General features: G+C 39.1%; 2 protein-coding genes across 3 annotated transcripts in view; one reads left to right on the forward strand and one right to left on the reverse strand.

The window, feature by feature from the left end:
- The window catches only part of LOC134212202 (ATP-binding cassette sub-family G member 1), a 220,071-nt gene that overhangs the window by 145,523 nt on the left and 54,026 nt on the right, over nt 1-20,522 (reverse strand). The window lies entirely within an intron of this gene.
- On the forward strand, nt 5,737-6,408 carry LOC134212203 (piercer of microtubule wall 1 protein). The gene is made up of 3 exons (XM_062689851.1): nt 5,737-5,987; nt 6,062-6,170; nt 6,240-6,408. The coding sequence occupies exons 1-3, from the start codon at nt 5,882-5,884 to the stop codon at nt 6,346-6,348; spliced, it is 324 nt and encodes a 107-aa protein (XP_062545835.1). The 5' UTR covers nt 5,737-5,881; the 3' UTR covers nt 6,349-6,408.

The raw sequence follows: 20,522 nt of genomic DNA on the forward strand, positions 1-20,522 counted from the left end.
AGCACAGTTGACTTGAAAGATCAATTGGTTTGAACTCCAGAATGGTTTGGAGAACTTAAGATATTCGGACAAATCTAAATCGTATGTCATCCGCATGGCCTCTAAGGTCCTATATTGACACCATGGGTTGCTATTGGCTTTGTGTTGATCCCAGTTCACTTGGTAGAAATTGTATGAACTCCAAAACTGTTTGGAGAATTTAGAAAATCCGGTTTGAACATATCTAAATCAAGTACATGACCTTAAAGAGCCTGTCTAGATACCATGAGTTGCTATTTACTTTGAATAGTTTGCATAGTTGACATGGAAGATCAGATGATCTGATTTGGATGAACTTAGAGAACATAGAACATCCGGTTTGGACATATCTAGATCGTAAATCATGCGCATTGACTCTAAGGGGCTGTATGGACAACATGGATTGCTACTAATTTTGTCTTAATCCTCGTTGACATTGTACATCAATCGGTTTGAACTCAAAAATGATTTGGAGAACATAGAACATCCGGTTTGGACAGATCGTAAGGGCCAGTATGGGCACCATGAGTTGCTGATGGTTTCGTACTAAGCAGAATTAATCCAGAATAGTTTGGAGAACCTAGCACAGCTGTTAAAATTGTCTGCTTTCATAATTGTCATCACTGAAATAGTATTGGATACGTTTCTGAGAAAAACATCAATAAAATCAATCATGTGTGCAATTTTCGTCCATATAAAAGTGGTCAACTGACGATCTTTCCTCCGACGATTACAGGATGTGGGTGTAGCCGATCAACAATCTGGAATCAGTTTAGTAAAATAAAATTTCCATGAAGAATTAGAAATTTTCCATAAAAAATTGGATATTACCAATAAAAAATTAATCAGGGTATAAATAAAAAAAATCCGCAAATAATGAAAAATTTCCATAAACAATTGAGATTTTTCAACAAAACAAAAATAAATTAGCAATTTTAAAAGCAAAAAATGCTATTATAAAAGAAGAACTTTCCATATGAAAATCAAAATGTTCCACGAAAAACAAATACAAAATAAATCAATATTAGCAATAAACAATTACAAATTACAATTACAAAAATATTTCATAAAAAAAAATACACAAATTAATCAATTAGGAGCAATAAAAAATATGGAAATTTCCATAAAAAAAACAGCAATAAAAACGATAAAATTTTCCATGAACTAGGGTAAAGTGTCCAAATAGTGGACCCCCAACCCATAGTGAACCCATTTTGCATTATTCAAGCACAATGTAAACATTTTGTTATGAAATTCCATCGGGAGAACCTACCCCACAGTCCTATGATTTGATTACATGCATTGGAAATGCTATGGAAAGTAAAATTACTTGTCCTAAGACGAGTTTATACCATCCCATTGAATTCCACCACTTAATTGTATCTTGACAGATACGTATTTCGACCTCAACAGTAAGGCCGTCTTCAGTGTCTCGTACTTGACTCGACTTGTCGACTCAAGTCGAGTCAAGTACGAGACACTGAAGACGGCCTTACTGTCGAGGTCGAAATACGTATCTGTCAAGATACAATTAAGTGGTGGAATTCAATGGGATGGTATAAACTCGTCTTAGGACAAGTGAAGACATTCCACTAAAAAGCTCAAAATAATTTTCTTATAAGTAAAATTAGATGATTTTTTACAATTCTATAAAAAATAAACACGAGAGTGTCCATTATAGGAATATTTTGGGGGTCCATTATAGGGAAGAAGAACGTCCCGAAACGGGACATGAAAATCAAATGAAGTGTCGACTATAGGGAAGTAATTTCCTATTATGGACCCCAGGGGGTCTACTATAGGGCGAATTGAGTTAGACTTTAAGCTGTTAATTTCAACGAATAACGTCGTGAATTTGGGTATTTTATGTATGTATCGTGAAAAGGAGATGCAGAGCTTGTTGTTAGATATCAAGCAGAATTAATATGTTAAAAATCTCTACTCCTTATGACAGCAAGAAGAAAATTACGCTACTAGGGGGTCCACTATTGGGCATTTTACCCTATAAGAAGGGGTATATGAAAAAATGCTCAGTTTATTGCTTTTTCTAATTTTTGTTGCTATTCATTGATTTTTTCGTGGAAAGTTTTCAACTTTTTGTAAAAAAAAAGTTTATTTTGCGAAATGTTTTGTAATTGTTTATTGCTATTTGAGGTTATGGCTTTTAGTCTTCTTATGCCCAAAAACGAGTTTTACGAATTTATCCGACGTTACGGTTACATATTGTACCTTAGTTAACTGCTTGAAAAAGGCACAGAGAACAAACGTTCATCTTCATTCGCGTGCTTGTGTAAAAGTTTGTACTGATCATTTTGAAGTATGTCGTTATGCTCCCGTTGCGCGGTGCTAGTGTGCTGATAAATATGGTTAAAATTTGCCGTGTTTTACTTTTTAGCGCTAGTGTTCATTCCGAATTGCTCCTAGGTGGCAGCACTACATTGTTTATGTAGTATATGCCAACGCCATCGCGATTTTAATCTTTACACACGTTTTTAACGAAATTTTGTTCGAGCATCCATGTCTGTTCTGTGATAAAGGTACAATATATGTAACCGAAACGTCGGATGAAAACGTAAAATCCGTTTTTGAACATAAGAAGACTGAAAGCCATAACCTCAAATATCACCATCATAGTCGATCTCTCCTAGATTATTTATTGTTATTATTGATTTATTCATGGAAATCTTGTATTTTTTCGTGGAACATTTTGATTTCTATATAGTTTTTTTTTATAATTGCAATTCCTAATTTTTTGTGGAAGAGTGCGTGTTGGCTCTTGTTTCGGACAGCAGAACGATCGCGCGATTTGCCGAAATGATGTGTTTTACATTGCGTGGCCGGTAATAAAGTTAATTAGTTCAGTGCGTGTTGGCTCTTGTTTCGGACAACAGAACGATCGCGCAATTTGCCGAAATATTGTGTTCTGCATTGCACGGCCATCGGTGCTTATTTTGTCGTGTTTCTGCCAGCCACCTGGCGCGACGCCATGTTGTTGCAGCCAACATCTCAAAGTAAAATTTATGGTAGTATTTGCGTTGTTTACCAACATCTGATTTGATTCCCATTGGGATCCATAAATGTCAGTGGGGACCAGTCGCGCAATGTTGGTTGCAAAAGAAGCCCATTGTGCGAGATATGGATGACACCCACCTGGTATCTGCTCAGTAAGCAGATAGTTCGCACGGCCAAGTGAGTAAACAATTGGTGCGTGATCGGACGTGTTTCAGGTAGGATTTAGAGCATTCGTAAAATCCAAGTTTTTAGTTCTGATTTTAATGTTCGGTGAATGTGTGCGGTTAAACGTGTTTTGTATATAATGCGAAACATTTGTAAAATCCAGGTTACTTTGTCCTCCTTTGGACGGTTCGTAAGTAAATTGATGAATATATTTTAATATTTTTTCAGCATATACATACTGTTATTGACAAATGCTCTATATTGTCGAATAGAGCTCCATGTTATTCACCTTACCCACTAACACAAATTTTCCTTCCCGAGACATCTATGAAGGGAGTATGGGTTCCCTGCATCTTCACTAGTAGATGTTGAACTAACATTCCTTCCCTCCTTCCATGATTGTAAGGACGTGGCCAGGTATACAACTGCTACTGTATAGGAAAAGGTACTAATCCCAAGTACCAATTTGCGACAATATACAGTAGATTGTTCAATTGAGCATTGTATAGCCACCCACGATTTGTACAATCACATATGCTATGCTAAAATTCCTAATTGTTTGTGGAAATTTTACATTTATTTATTGCTCATACCCTGATTTCTTTATTGGCAATTTCCATTTTTTAGGAGGAGTTTTTTTTTTAGTCGAGTTTTCTTTGCATTGTAGGTTTTGGTTTTACTAAAGAAATTCTTGAGGGAAATGAGAATTCTGAGAATTTCTTCAACCGAAGAAATCTCTGAAGAAATTTACAAAGGCATTTCCGAACAATTTTTTGAAGGAATCCATGGAAGAATTTCTAAATGAATTCCAGGCGGATTTTTTTTTATTATTTGGAATTACGAATTTTTGAAGGATTTTCCGAAGGAGAGCCCGAAAGGATTTGTATTTCTGATGAAATTTCTTGATAGAATTACCAAAACATTTTTTTTTCCTCTCTCTCTACCGCTTCCATAGAAAACATAAACAATGAAAGGAATTCCGCAAAATTTTCAAGGATTATTATTTCATGAAAGCGCATCAAACTATTGTAAATAAGCTGTTTCTTCTTCAATAATGTTACTTCTAACTCAAAAATCAGGAACAATATAATCATTTTATCGAGAAGTCATCGTTATTTGCACAGATCTATCAAAACTAGGGGGAATGACGGCTTTGGCAGGTTTTGTTCCATTATTGGCAGGGGTTTTTTTATGACTGACTAGGCTCAAATATGGCCTAAACATTCTTTGAATATCAAAGATAATTGTGGCCAAATTTCATAAAATTTGGTCGACAAAAACCACCCTGCCAATAATAGAATAAAATCTGCCAAAGCCATCTTTCCCCCTATTTAGAAATTTAGATTTCAAAACAAAGCAACATTCCCATAATGACTGCTTGTAATGTGACAGGTGACCGGGGGACGGCTACATTTTCATCTGGTCTCTTCAAAATGAAAATGGAACTGTTTTCGCTTTCACATGACGATCACGAAAACTACCAGTACTTGTCTGCATTATACAAGTGGCACAATACTCCTACCTTTAAGAAAATTGTGCTCGATTGGAACAACCGACAGTAAACGCGCTGTTCCAATTTTGACACTGCGTCTCTTTGTTTTAATCCAGCTTCGTTAGGTCTCGTGCCCCGTTTGAACTCGCCAATGCTTAAATTTATTACGCACAAATAATTATCACAATACGAAAGGTATAAACAAACAGTTGTTATTTCGATCTATTCTCAGCAGTATACCTAAAGTGGTTTGAAGATCATTTCCAGTTGTAAATAATATGTAAATTCAACAAGGAATGTAAATAATTTAGTGCACCGCGCAATACCGAGCTGCGACGGAAATTCATTATAGCATAGATGAGAACCCGTTTAGTATCTAAGGAAGGTCTGTTCTTTCTAATACAAATATAGGAAAAAAAACGTTAATAATGGATAATGTCTACAATTGACTTACGTGGCAAAACAAATTATTTATTCATTCAACACTAGGTAGTAGATCCAAAAACGGTAGCTTGGTTGTAATGGAAGATCAAAACACTCTACTGGTTTCCTTTGCAAATATTTATTCACATCAGTTACTTGTACTTACGGTACTTTCATAGATACCACTCAAAATACGTTCTGCCTAATACCTGCAAGAAAAAGAGATAGAAAATCGATTATTTATCTATTTATTATTTCTTTTCGATAATTAAAAGCACTAAACAACATAGTCGGGTATTGGAATTGTGTGCAATATTACATACTAGTTTTTATGCGTTCTGAGATACATCCAATTGATACACGTATTAATGTACTTTTTATATATTTTGCGACAAACTAAAAGATATGTAGTTTTGGTTTTTAGTCAAATAATTTCAAGATATTGTCGCAAAACGTGTTGCTCGAATCAGTGAAAAAATAAAAGGCATCCCAACGTTAGATTGCCACAGTGGGGCAGGCTGACAATCTTGTCGATAGGGGTAGCGTGGGTTTGAAAGGGTTTGGGGAAAGCGTTCAACCAGACAACAAGCGGTAACTATGGGTTTCGCTTGAATGTTTATTTGTCACTAAGGACTGGGGATATCAACATTGCAGAGCCAGGTTTTAGAGAACATTCCAAACGTTTCCATCCTCAGTCCATTTCAGTAGGCGTAGCGAGGAACACTCGATTAGATAGGCAAACGGTAGCTCTGCGAGTTTCAAAGTTGTTCAATGTGGTGGGAGATGGATAGTGAAAATCAAAATATTAGCCAACATGACATCACCCAATCCGATATCTACAAAGATTTGAGCACTCCGAAGCGTTTCGAAAGCCCGTGTGAGTTGTTGGTCTTCGTGTAGATATTCACAAAGCAGGAGAGAATGAATTGAATAACATTTTTATTTCTCCAGATCTCTTCAAAGGCTACGGTAGCCAAAAGGACAACCACAATCCGATTTATCGCACGTCAAATTCCGATTACGGCTTTTATCCGCCATGTCCCCATACTGTTCCTCACAAGTGAGTAATGAACGTTTTCCTTTCAATCTGGCCTGTATTTTTGTCTTTAAAATTTGATTACTTCTGCAGGTATTTTCCAAAATCGCATAAATTCACCGGTCACCTACACCAGTGTGGAATGTTCCGCAACTTCTCGTTGAATACAGCCATGGACAGACCTTATTGCGATTTGAATTAAATGCGAAATTTTGCAATTCAACTCATTATCAAAGGAAAAATAAATGAGTGACTGTGTGAAGGAACATTACGAATAATATTTGCTATTGGCTAATGATCGACTTAAATCGTAGGGTCAGGTATTACCTCTTGAGGTTTAAATTCTACTACCAGTTGAAACTAAATGCATCATTTTTTCTCATAACCAAACCAAATTAAAAAGTTATCTTTAACAACATATAGCAAACGAATTTTGCTTTCAATGATTCTCGAGCCCATGGTGGGGATTAGACCCCCGACAGAAATAGCGTACCCTGTTGTAACTAAAAATAATTCTGTCTGTGTTGAGTTGGTTTGCTACCGACACAAAGCCCAACAAACAGTCATAAATTATTGCTTGATGAATGCTAACGATGAAGATACCAAACGCCATATAACCAAAAACAGCTCCATAGCATGTCTAACGCCATAACAATCAGAGCATGAAACTTAATGAAACTACTTTTGCATGTCAGGTTCTAGGTAGAGCTTGATTCATTAATTTGTGCAATTCCGTATCACAATATCAGAGATATGACGGGTTTTGCTGGTTTTGTTCTATTATTGGTAAAGATTTTTGTAAATCAAACTTTTAGAAACTCGATTGAATGCAAATAATGCTCACGAACGAATCTTGATGGAGTCATCCTTCTTTCAACGTCGGAACCGACATCGATAATGTCAGTATGACCAAGATGTCTGTAAAACGAATAGTTGTATTGGAATAAACCTCCAAAAACTAATAAATATTGCGCTGCTTTATAATCATAGAAACTTATCATGCTTTGATTGAACAAATCACACAAGTATCATCATCGGATGTGTTCATGAGAGCGATGGCACAATCTCGCCCCCAAGCCCTGTTGATGGAATATAAATTTCAATTACTAATTGAAGTTAAAACATTGTATTCATATTCACTCTAGATGTCTAGATTATTTGTCGGATGATTTTCAGCTGCAAAGAAATCAACATCATATGTACCTATAGAAGATGGGAACTAGTTACTGCTTTTGATTCATTGTTTGGAGTGCTCGGAAGTCGTTAACAGTTGTGCAGCCGTATCTTAGTCAGTCTAAAATTACTCCGTCAGGAAGTTTGCGTGCGCTATTTTCACTAATAATTACTATGTGTATAAACTATTAAGCATGAATAGCACTAACGAGTGTTTCAACGTATCTTAAAATCATTCTCAATAATGCGGTTACAGAAAACAAATAACAGGCAACGATGTCAGCACTTATAGACCCACATTATAATCTAAGCTTTTCTATCGGTGAGTTGATACCAGGAACGTTCATAGATTGCAAAATGGTTATCGTTCGTTCAAACCGTGGGTATTGTCATTACGACGGATCAATTAATAATGGAGCGAAACAATCCTACTTATTACATGACTCGTGGAATTTTACGCATCGTTATATTCAGCACAAAACACCAGCTGGGCATTTGAATCTAATTGATGATGAGCAGGAAAACAACTCACTGAGTGGAAGAAAGCTATTCGAAAAAATAAAAACACATTTAATCGACTCAGTGGCGTAGCCAGAAAATTGGTCTGGGGGGGGTTTTCCGAACATTTTTTTTTTCGAAAAAAAAAATTTCTTCTGAAAATTTTGTCTCTGGGGGGGGTTTTATGCCCAAAACCACCCCCCTGGCTACGCCACTGAATCGACTTTATTTCAATCTAGCTGCGGGTTAAAAAATACGAACAATTGAATGAATTGGAAGAGTTGCCTGCTCAATGCTATTTGTTGTCTGAGACCATGTTTATGAATATGGAAATCTTCGAATACCAAAAGTGAAATTAAAAGACTTCTTTTTTTGAGACAGAGCATGAAACGTGGTTCGAATAAAATAATATCATTAGTACCTAACTGTCGCATAGAGGGTAGACTGTAAATGTTATTCTCATTGCGATGTGTCGGCAAGGTCAACATTAGCCATATGAAGGCTTAATTGAATTTGCATATAAGGTACAAATACTTCAGTGGCAAGATGGATCACGCGGCAATCAAATATTCAAATATATGTACATTAAACTGCATTGGTGTGATACGTTAACCTTAGATAGAGGATGTCTAATGTGTTATACTATTCGGCGTATTACCCATGCGCTTACAGTCAATTCAAATGGCTCGGTGATAATAAAATTAAGATTCATTTTTTTTGAGCAACGTATGTTTAAAAGCTCTTCTTAAGTGACCTCGAACTTTGCCGAGGCAATTAATCTTCTAGCCCGAAATACGTCGTTTTTTTTCGTATGCGGTTTACAGTTATTTTAATGCTTCAAGATGCAGTGTCAAGCGTACAAACCACTTTATTTCTCCAAAAACCCATGTTTTATTGCCGCAGGAAAAGCATCATTTTTTAATAGAGGGATGAAAGAGCTTATGTAGCAAAGAGTAATACAGCCCATCCCACATTAATAGGTACACCCCATTTTATTAAGGATATTTTTTTCTGTTAGACCGATCCTGTTGTGGCATATGCAGAGGTTAAATTAACCCCCCCCCTTCAATTTTCCAAACATATTGAGGGGGTAATTTTATTTTGAGCATTATGTATTACTGTTTTTATTTTAGCACTTACAGATTTTTTTGCTCACAGATTTCGTCTAAGATCCCTTGCAATATGTGGCCGACCCATTTCCATCCATGATTTTGAACATCTATTGGTATCGGTATTTGGTATTTATCGGTTGCTCGGCACACGGTATCCAACTGTTATCGTCGGAATTATAAATTTCAAACATCATCTGCGTTCCACGATAGAGTAGTACATTCGAATTTTGGTGCGTGTATCAATCCAATCCGGTTGGGACTCCAAATATTTCGAAAACTCGTGAAGATGCTTCCAAGCGACCCCAATTTTGCAATCTGATCCCTAGTAACATTTTAATTTTATGCTGGTTTTATAACACTCTTGAAGGGTAAATTATGGCCTTCAAGAGCGTTATAAAACTTGAAATGTTACTTAGGATGATATCAGACTGTCAAGATATAGAATCTTTCGTTCGTCCGGTAACTTCAAAGCTTGAGGGGCTGTTCTCGTTGACACGTCCCAAAGAAGCATACGGTCAGCTGGTTGAGCCCACTCTGTAGAAAAGAGCGTTGCAGTACTGATATAGCGTTTCGTGATCATTAGCCAAATCGGAGTCGTCTAGGTGTTCCACAAAAATAAACCGTCAAACAGCTCAAGGTATGAAGGTATGGTACACGGTCAATCGTACCCACCAAGATCTTATCCATTACGTTGAGAAGTACCAGTGGATATGAAATGCGTTCTTGCCTCTCATCAGCGACTATCGGAATGAGGTCAGACAAAGCTACGACCCTATCTGAAAATCGCTTGCATAAATGGCCGCCACACAGATTTTGTGATTCAGACAATAGAAATCCCTTCCGTAGTCAATGAATATTTAGCAAATAAAGGGACACTTATACCTTTTAGACCTGCTCCAGAATGATGCGGGGTGAATATTGCATAATAGTTGCTTCAACATTCGCACAGACAGCATAGGGTCAGCGCTGAACACCTCCGTCGATCGACCTACTACTACTAAGAACACTGGATGAGACTTGAAGAAGCTATTAAAAGTGCTCGAACCAACACATGTGTAATTGAGGCAATAATCTCCGGGTGCTGCAGCCATCCTTTCTTTATCAGTCAGGAAGTCCACCTATGCCCGACTGTCTGCAGCAGCGCCCGACTCCCACTGCCCGGGACTCGTAATTTACTCCTCTGGTTCATCCCGTTTCTCAGCCTCCTAAATTTTCAGCCGGGTAACATCTGTAATCCATTCTTTTCGTTTGGTTGCGCAGCTCGCCCAAGTTGTTCTCGCCGTTTTCGATAAAAGCATTCTTTGCCGCCCACTTCTCTTCTATACACTGCTAGCTTCCTGAACATGCACTAGCCGAGTTCCAAGTTCTTCAACGAACGATCCCTTCACAGCTGGATCTTCTAGTCGGTTTATGTTGATTCATTGCTCAAGCCTCTCCTCCAGCCGCTGAATTCGAGCAATGCGTTGTCGGATTTCATCAATTAGAAGATGATAATCAAACGCGATGCTAGCTCTGCGTTTATTACGGACTCAAAAAGGCACCGTTTCCGTTCTCGGATCCATTTCTAGAGAAGCCAAATACTAGTCCCGCCCACTACTAGGTTTTACTTCCAGATTCACGATCCCGCTATCTTCTACTCACACTTTTTTCTCCTCCATGAATTTGGCAGATTGAAACGGCATTAAAATAAAATTTCCATGAAGAATGGAGAATGGATTTTTTTGGATTTATTTGGTAGGCACTCTGTGTTCTTAACCGCTACTGTGCCGTGATCTACTATGGTATTCTGCTGTACAGAATCTATTTTTAGATATCCATTACTCGTTATTGTTGTCGTTGCCAGTTCATCTTTGTCGTGAGTCCATTGTGTCCGTGTGTCCATGTCGTGTATCCAATGATCGTTGCTTTGTTTGGTTGCCATTTAATCCGGGTAACTTTGGAAGAATGCCTCCGAGAAGAACAAGTTGTCAGTCGTCATCAGGCAGCCGTACGTACAGCAGCAGCGCGTACCCCAAACGCCACCATATGCGCTGCGGATCCGGCGACTGTCGAGGGTTAGGTGGAGGAGCTGGGAATCGAACCCATGACCATTCGCTTATAAGGCGAACGTGTAGCCAACTACGCTACGAAACCCCCGTGAGAATGGAAAATTCTTGATTGTTAATGGAAATTTTGCTTTATTTGTGGAAATTTTATATTTATATGTTGCTTATATCCTGATTTTTTTATTGGCAGTTTTCTATTTTTACGGAAAATTTCTATTTATTAAGGGGAAGTTTTTATTTTAGTCGATTGAAACACCTAATAATGTATTAACTTCGTGCTGCCAACTAAAAGCGGCTCATGAGAAGTAAGTCAAACGCTGCTGGCTGCAGACGGGAGAAGCGGGTGCGGTGGACTCCCCAGCCGACCATGCAAGGGGAGAAAAGCTGCAACAACCGGCCACAATCACCTCCTCTACGACATTTCCAAGAAGTTTGATTGTAGCAAGGACAAATTGGTGGATGCCAGATAAAGACGCGACATGTCAATCACTGGTCCAACTGATCAGCTTAAACGTTGGCTCGACCACTTAGAACAACTTCTTCAAGTTTTGACGACTTATCCTAATTCGTATATAGGGAAAGGTTGACAATTCTCTGATGGCAGCCAGCATGTGAGAATCATACTGTCATGCTTTGCATGATACTGTAGCAGGTAATTGAATTTCATGAGTCCCTCCATTTAGTATACTGATTACCCAAGTAACATTTTGAATTCTATTTGGATTTATTCAAGTTTTATTGCAGTTTTATCAAGGCTTCGCATAAACTCTAGGGTTTTATCATAGTTTTCGTCTAGTCCAAGTTACCTCAACGCTAAATTACCTTATAATAGTTTTATGATATGCACCAGGTCCATCTTAAACTGTTTATTTTGATAACTTATCCAGCAAGAGCACTTTATCCCAAGTAAAACCAAATAGTTTTGAGAAAGTTTTATGGTACTCTTCATTAAGAAAGAACGATCTTGAGAATGCCATTATAAAACTTCCTTAAAACTAAGTGGTTTTGGTTGGGAAAAAGTGCTCTTGTTGTAGAATATATCAAAACAAACAAAACATAATGTCAAATTGGATGCAAATAAATGTATAAATTGAAAACTAGTGGATCAAAGGCAACAATAATGTAAATTTATCCCATATATGGAAACTCCATTTGCACAAGCATCTGTTTTTTTTGGGAGTTTTCTCTCTATCGGATCATCAGCTGCAGTTTTCTTTCGATCGGATCAAATTTATCACCAGCTGTCTTGATTATAGGTAGTAGAATCTATAGATGAGCGAAAGCATGGCTGAGTCGGTTTTTTGACCGTGCGCACGCGCATGACGTCACAGCCCTTAACATTTCCATTGAAATCGTGACGTCATGCTCATTTGGAGACACGTTTGCCACGTATAGCCACGGAGAAGCCTTCGATCGTCTGAATCACAAAAAAAAAACTTTGGGCGTCCCAGGGAGGTTTAGACAAAATCCTGTGCAATGGAGTCGCTGGAGTGAGGCAAGGATGGATGTTTTGTATCTCTGTTTTTGTTGCTCATCGTAATCGCTCTAGCATCCCACCACCATAGAGCAATCGAACGACCTCGACTCAGCAGATGATACTGCTCTACCAACGCAACAGCGCTCTACCATGTTGAGTAAACTGAATGACCTGGTCGTACACTCCCACTCATCAGCGTCAGGAAGACCAAATCGCTGTATATGAACAACTCCAACTCCACGATAACCGGGCAACCAGTGGAAAAGGTCAAAAACCAAAGCCAGCCAACTTCGACTTGCGGACCAAGATCAACATAGAATATGGAGATCCATTCGGCCCAGGTGAAATCTGTGATGTTATACGCCAGCGAGACTTGATGCGTATTAGCAGAGTTCACATAGATTTGCAAGTATGCATCAGCCGATGTCTATGTTTACAGCTCGGGCCTGGGAGCCTCACAACTGGAATGCTGAGCTCCATCGACAATGCCATCGAAATCCAATATCAACAGCAACTCCATAGTGTGAATGGACGGCCTCACACCCGTAAGAGCGAAGACGAAATCTGCAAGCAAGAGCTGGATAGGAATCTGGCAGGACATCGCAGCAGAGGCAGCATCCTGAATCCTAATAGAGAAACAAACGAAGTCGATAGAAATTAGACTTGGGCCCAAGTCAAGAATGGAGAGAGAAGGAACCCGTGCCGTATAGCCTATGTAACAATGTAACAATACCCATCGTTATTTTCACAAAATCATAGAGTTTATTTTTGAACTTATTTGGAAGAATGTTTTATTTTTCGTAAAACAAGTGAAACTATAACTCTCAAAAAGCAAGGTGGTTTTCAGTGTATCGTACCTTTGCTTTAAGTAAGGCATTTAAAGGAAAATCTGCAACCAGACACCTGACAAGACATCGTGTGGGGCTTGGGAAGCCACAATGACCCCGTAGCACACCGTGCGTGTTTCTTGCATGGGTGAATTTAGCGTCCTGCATCCTGTCTATGGGTTTGTCCGAGGTCGTATCTATGCCGCTAACAAGCATGGCATTCTAATAATTTTAGGAACGTGGGCATGCTGATATGACGTGCTCCACCGATTCTACTTTAGACTTTACCTATGTATTCCGTATATGTAGCCCGGGAAGTCTTTTCCGAAAAGAAAAACAAAATTTCTTCAGAAATAAGTTTCAGTATTTTTTCATTTATATAAAATTTGTGTTAAATTCACTACAGGAAAAAAAATGTTACAAATATTCATATTCTTTGTATTCTATAAACGTTCTTTGCTATCATCTTCCATTAATATTTCAAATTTTCCACGAAATAATTGCATTTTGGACTTTTTTTCGTTTCCTGGTTATTTTTTTATTCCCCCCCTCGTACCTTCCAAGGCTGTCGGACATAAAATAAATTTTATATTGGTCGGCCTTATCAGTCAAGAAAATGTATGTGAATGTTTAGGAAATGTTTCTACTGAATTTGTTCTTCTTCTGATGAACAAATATACCATTTATCAAGGTTTCCGTATTTAACCTATTTTTTTCACAATTATCCTGTTCGACGGAATTTCGAAAAAGCACGGCATACGGCATTCCTTCAGTATGGGACATTGGTGACAGATCTATTATGATATTGATAGCCTAATTGTGCTTCAAAATAAAGATCAGATGCATAGAATTGTTTATAAAGAATTAATTGGCCATGCTATTTCAGTAATCGATCAGTATTAGCGGCCATCTTATATACTGCATAAACAATGTCCTTAATCATCATAAAATTCACAGAATAGATTTTCAGGTTGCACTAAACAACATTTTAAACCTTAAGGTCGATATTTTTGTACTACAAATTTGACGTTTCAACGATATACACGAGGTAATGCACACAAATATGATAAGCGAAGGTAAAAAATCATGTACTCGACGAGCCTGCTCTTTCTCCAACCTAAATTCTCTTTAAAATGTTTTCGGCGTTATAGTTTGCGCTATATGTATATGTCATCGCCAAAACGTAAGCGACTGTTGTGAAGTTCATAAGTAAGTGATCAAAATGCATGAGCGAATATTAGTGAATGTCGAGAATCATAAAATTCGATAGTTAGACAAAGTAAAATTGTGTACAAAACGAAACTGAGTAATGCTCTGTTGAATAATTAACTTTTTATGTTGATATAAGCTCAACGAATTTCAATAAGTTTTTTTTTTATTTCTTTATTAAAGAGACTTTCAGCCCGAGGCTGGCTCGTCTCCGAACATTTCAATAAGTTAATATTTTATGATAAAAAACTTTTCTCAAGTGTACCTGTTAACGTGGGCACACTTTCTTTCACATATACATTTTGTAGCAGAGGTGAAGAAATTGTTAACAAACGTTTTGGCTGTTTCGATCTTGAGATAGCAGAAAAGTCATAAAATCAAAAAAATAGACCTCATTACAAACTGTTTATGGCCCGCCGGCAGAAAAATAATGGAAATGAATGCATACCATTACCAGATCTGTGCACCACCGCCACCGTCAAAAATGAATCGGCGTGCCGCCACATGGAAATTTTTCACGCCGTCGAATTTTTTTTATCACGTCGATGCACGCTAAAAATGAACTACTCAAAATTGAGTCGAATGCGAATCATTTTCAACTCAAAATTTGAGTAAAAGATACTAAGGGGAAGAGGGGTCTTCCATTTTCTTACGTTCCATATAAACAAAAACTCATATTAATCCCCCTAGCGGCGATGATGTCTTTCTCGTGCATCATAAAATGTACTAAGAAAAGTACATAAGATAGGTGAAAATAACACTTTAGGGCAATAGATCCCATAATTTTCAACAATTCCCATTTGTTTGCATTCTTTGCTAAACATTTTTGCTCCAAACGAAAAAAATATATATATTTTTCGATTTTTATTTTTTATCCAAGGGAGGTACTTTGCGGAAAACGGTAATTCGGAAATATCTCCGGAACGCAATTTATTGTGTTTTTCATTACACGGCCAGTAATAAAGTTAAATGAAATGAAATCCCCAAGAAAAATGCTTACTTAATTAGAGTACGACGAGTACGGATTTTTTTCATTGCTTAAGCAGATATGTTCATTATAGTTTCCGGCGTGTCAATTCCTGAAGAATTTTGGAATATACCTTAAGGAGTTTCTGAGGGAATTTCAAAACAAATTTCTGAAGCAATTTATTGGAGAATCTCTAGAGGAATTAATAGAAGTGTTCTTGAAGTAATTTCCGCGGAAACTCCTGTAGAAACTCGAGATAGTGATAGAAACTCGAAATAGTGAAGGCAGGAGTATTTGTGGAAGAATTTTCAGGGGCGAAATTCGGGTGGAAGTACCAGGAAAAAAAATATAGACAATTTTGGGAAGGAATTTCTGTAAATGTTTTTGTGGGGATGGGGATTGCCGGGAGAGCTTCAAATATATAATTTCCAGAGGAATTACTCGGAACTCGCAATTGAATTTCCATAAGTATACCTAAGTATTTCAGAGAAAATTCCCGGGGATGGGTGAGTGTTGCGTCAGAAACTCTATGTGAGATTTAAAGAGAGTTCAGTTGAAATTTCTGGAGAGTCCTCGCAGTAATTTATGAAAGGTCTTGGAAGAATTTCTGGAGGAACTCCAGGGAGAATTTCAGTAGAAATTCCTTGAGGAAAAACTGCTGGACATTCTGAACGAAGATCCGTTTAAAATTTTAAAAAATCCGCAGATATGTAAATTCACGGTGAAATATCGTACCTTTGAAATATCTGAACTACAGGAAAATTTTTAAAGGTATTTTGGCGGATTTACTTCAAGAGCTTCCGGTAGAATACCAGCAGGAATCTACGAAGGAAATAAATTAATTTCGATAAAGCCACGCGGTGGGGCAGCAGGGACTATGTCTAAGGACTTGACGATCCCTCCCCAGGCCATCTGCGAGTGGGTGGGCCCTGGGACAGTGGGCCCTGTTAAATTCCTATAAAAAGCTGCATGTATCCGCAAGTAGGCCCCACCAAAGCAACCGTGTGCCTCTCAAAGCGCACAAGCCCAAGTTCTGGTGTTAGGTGGGACGCTAAACAGCCCTGACACGACGGCCCTCCGACGAGGTTTGCGCAGGCCCAATAAGCCGCCTGGAAAACCAATAATTACGAACAATATAAGAGATAATGCGACTCGATATAATCGGCAAAGACCTAGGCGACGAATAAAGGATCACGATTGGAAGCTTGGAACATGAAACTGCAAGTCGCTAGGTTTCGCAGGTTGCGACAGGATGATCTACGATGCAGGAGATTTGCTGGACAGGACAGAAAGTGTGGAAAAGCGGGCATCGAGCGGCTACCTTCTACCAAAGCTGTGGCACCACCAACGAGCTGGGAACCGGCTTCATAGTGCTGGATAAGATGCGCCAACGCGTGATTGGGTGGCAGCCAATCAACGCAAGGATGAGCAAGCTGAGGATAAAAGGCCGTTTCTTCTACTATAGTATCATCAACGTGCACTGCCCATACGAAGGGAGACCCGACGACGAGAAAGAAGCGTTCTATGCACAGCTGAAGCAGACATACGATGGATGCTGTATTATTTGCTTAACATTGGGCGGCTACAAGACGGTAGACTAGCCCAAGAATACGCGCAGCAGCTGGAAGTGGCACTCCCAACGGAAGAGCAGCTGTCTCTTGAAGATGGCTGGAGAGATATTCGATCCGCCATTGGTGCACCGCAACGGCTGCACTTGGCACGGTGCCCCCGGATCAGAGAAACGACTGGTATGACGGCGAATGTGAGCAGTTAGTAGAAGAGAAGAATGCAGCATGAGCGAGATTGCTGCAACATCACACGAGGGCGAACGAGGCACGATATAAACAGGCACGGAACAGACAAAATTCGATTTTCCGGAGGAAAAAGCGTCAGCAGGAAGATCGAGACCGTGAAGAGACGGAGCAACTGTACCGCGCTAATAACACACGAAAGTTCTATGAGAAGTTGAACCGTTCACGTAAGGGCCACGTGCCACAGCCTGATATGTGTAAGGACATAAACGGAAACCTTCGTACCAACGAGCGTGAGGTGATCCAAAGGTGGCGGCAGCACTACGAAAAGCACCTGAATGGCGATGTGGCAGATGAAGATGGCGGTATGGTGATGGACCTGGGAGAACGCGCGCAGGACATAATTTTACCGGCTCCGGATCTCCAGGAAATCCAGGAGGAGATTGGCCGGCTGAAGAACAACAAAGCCCCTGGAGTTGACCAACTACCAGGAGAGCTATTTAACCCTTATGCGGCCAACAAAAAAAACACACGTCGATGGCCGACAGGGTACCCGTGTTCCACTAAATTGATATTCTCATAACTTCAACAATTTTCAACCGATTTGGATAATTTTGACAGTTTTGGAAACAGAAACTCATATACTTTTTACCTATTGTCAAGGTTTACAGCTTATGCCCATGGTTATACAAGAAATCTTTGAAGTAAGGCTTAAGAGTCTACACGCGTAACCAAAGGCCATTCAGCCAGTTTCAAATATGCTACAAGCTTTTTGCGCTTCTTAGAATTGAAGGTGTTTACAGTATATGCTTCGGGTAATGAAAAAATCCCTGAAATGAAGTCTTAGTCATCCGAGAAATCCCTGGAGTAAAGCCTAAAGATCTACTCGCGTACCCAAAGGCCTATTATGCAAATTCAAACACGGTACATGCTCTTTGTGGTACTTAGCATAGAATGCGTTCACAGTATATGTTCCGAGTCATCCAAGAAATTTCTGGAGTAAGGCCTTAATGTCTACACTCGTAACCAAGGGTCTATGGACTTGTCTTAAACGTGGTACATGCTCTTTGCGCAACATAGCCTATGGTTAGCAGTGTCTGAAATTCAGATTGCTAAAGTAGTTTCGGTATGCATCGAAATGCATTGAAACACATAGTCTTGTGGTCAGAACCAGAATGTTCTGGGTTTGGAACCTGGGTTCCTTTTTATTAAATTTTCCAATCAATCGGTTACAATTTACATACTGTGCTAGAAAGGGATAGACGCCTGGGACGGCGGTGACAATATTTCGGTTATAGCTTTTTGGGTTGAAACTTGATCCTTAGCCAATCAGCAAAACATGTGGCGCACTCGAGTGCCTCGATGCAAACTGCTTACGCATGTTGCACCGAGGCCATCGTTCGCGCTCATGCGGACCTGACCTATTCGGTTGTAACAAAACATAATATGCATTTTATTGCTAGTGCTGATTTACGAGGGAAAGATGTTTTGGGTCGATGCGTGTATAGCACAAAATCAAATGTGATCACTACATATGTTCTGCGCTATCGAAGAAATCTCTCGGATAAGTCCTCTGGCGCCTTCATTGCATATGTTCATGGTCATCCAAGAAAACCCTGGAAAAGGCCTTCAGGTCTACACGCGTAACCAGAGATCTTTTAGATTGTTTCAAAACTGGTACATGCCCTTTGTGGTACATAGAATAGAACGCCTTTATTGCATATGTTCATGGTCATCCAAGAAAACCCTGGAAAAGGCCTTAAGATCTACACGCGTAACTAAAGATCTTTCAGATTTTTTCAAAAGTGTTACATGCCCTTTGTGGTACATAGAATAGATTGCGTCCATTGCATAGGTTCATAGTCATCCAAGAAAACCCTGGAATAGGACTTTAAATCTGCATGGGTACCCAGACATCTTTTGGCTTATTTCAAAAGTGGTACATGCCCTTTGTGGTACATAGAATAGAATACGTCCATTGCATATGTTTATGGTCTTCCAAGAAAATGCTAAAATAGGCCTCAGGATCTTCACACGTAACCTTTCGGATTGTTTCAAAAGTGGCATATGCCCTTTTTGGTACATAGAATATACCGCTTTCATTGCATATGTTCATGGGTATCCAAGAGAACACTTGAACAATCAGCAAGAACTTCACGCGTAACCAGAGTTCCTTCGGCCTAGTTGAATAGTTATACATGCCTTTTATAGTACGTAGAATAGAATGCACCCATTTTAAATGTTCATGGTCATCCAGGAAAACCCTGAAGTAAGGCATTAGGATCTACACCAGAGATATATCAGCCTGTTTTAAATTTGGTACTTGCCTTTGGGGCCCATGAATAAAATGCGTTCATGGCATATGCTAATGGTCATCCTAGAAATTTATGGAGTTAGACTTCTAGGCTTACACGAATATCTAGAGGGTCTTTAAGGTCACTCCTGACGGAATCCAAGTTTCAAAGTGCTCGCGTTTTCGGGGGCACACCACTCGATACGGAAGCAACGCACAACTGTCATTTTTATTATTTCACGCATGCTGCGACGCAGCAAAGCTAAATCAACCGAAAATGACAGTTGTGCGCCGCCTCCGTATCGATTGGTGTGCCCCCGAAAACGCGAGCACTTTGAAACTTGGATTCCGTGAGGAGTGGCCTTAATCTAATTTTAATATGGTACATGGTCTTTGCGATATTAGCCCGTTTTTTCCCTCACGTTCTCGGCGTGAAGTTGTATCGTTCCAATTTATTTACATTTTGCATTTCAAAGCATAGACTTCATATTAGTGATATCAATGAAGTTTGTATACTACCTGGAACCAACAACATCAAGACAACAATAACTACTTGGAATGCTAATATATCAAGATGAGGTTTCACATTTTGTTTATTCTTCAATAACTGCCCAGAGCTAATGACAACAACTTGAACTACTTGAAATGCAAACATATATCAATAGCCTTCCGTTCGTGGGTTGATCTACAGATCATTCCTATATGGAGTTCATAGACTTCCTAGTACCATGGCAAAAACAAAAACTACAGCAGACGTTCGATAACTGCTAAACTTCAAACCGATGTCGGACTCAATGACAGCTGCATTGCGCTGCACATTTAGATGCACTTTTCTTGTATTTGACGTTCGATTGACAACCGTTTGACGTCTAGAAGGCGTTGCAGTTATCGAACGGCATTCGATAACAGAAAAGTAAACATTTTGCAGTTGTCGAACGGCTACTGTACTAGGAATGCGTATATTCACTCAGATGAGGTTGACCCGATTTTGTCACTCTTAGATTTTGACTACCCCTGATTTTGA

Source organism: Armigeres subalbatus, chromosome 2 (genome assembly GCF_024139115.2).
Source record: "Armigeres subalbatus isolate Guangzhou_Male chromosome 2, GZ_Asu_2, whole genome shotgun sequence".
In the NCBI taxonomy this organism is placed as follows: Eukaryota; Metazoa; Arthropoda; class Insecta; order Diptera; family Culicidae; genus Armigeres; species Armigeres subalbatus.

Bases quoted from the DNA above. Each gene is read 5' to 3' on its own strand.
- LOC134212203 (XM_062689851.1), top strand. From the start codon at position 5,882: ATGTGGTGGGAGATGGATAGTGAAAATCAAAATATTAGCCAACATGAC. The intron at 5,988-6,061 runs GTGAGTTGTTGG...TTATTTCTCCAG, and splicing joins GAAGCGTTTCGAAAGCCCGT to ATCTCTTCAAAGGCTACGGT. The intron at 6,171-6,239 runs GTGAGTAATGAA...TTACTTCTGCAG, and splicing joins CCCCATACTGTTCCTCACAA to GTATTTTCCAAAATCGCATA.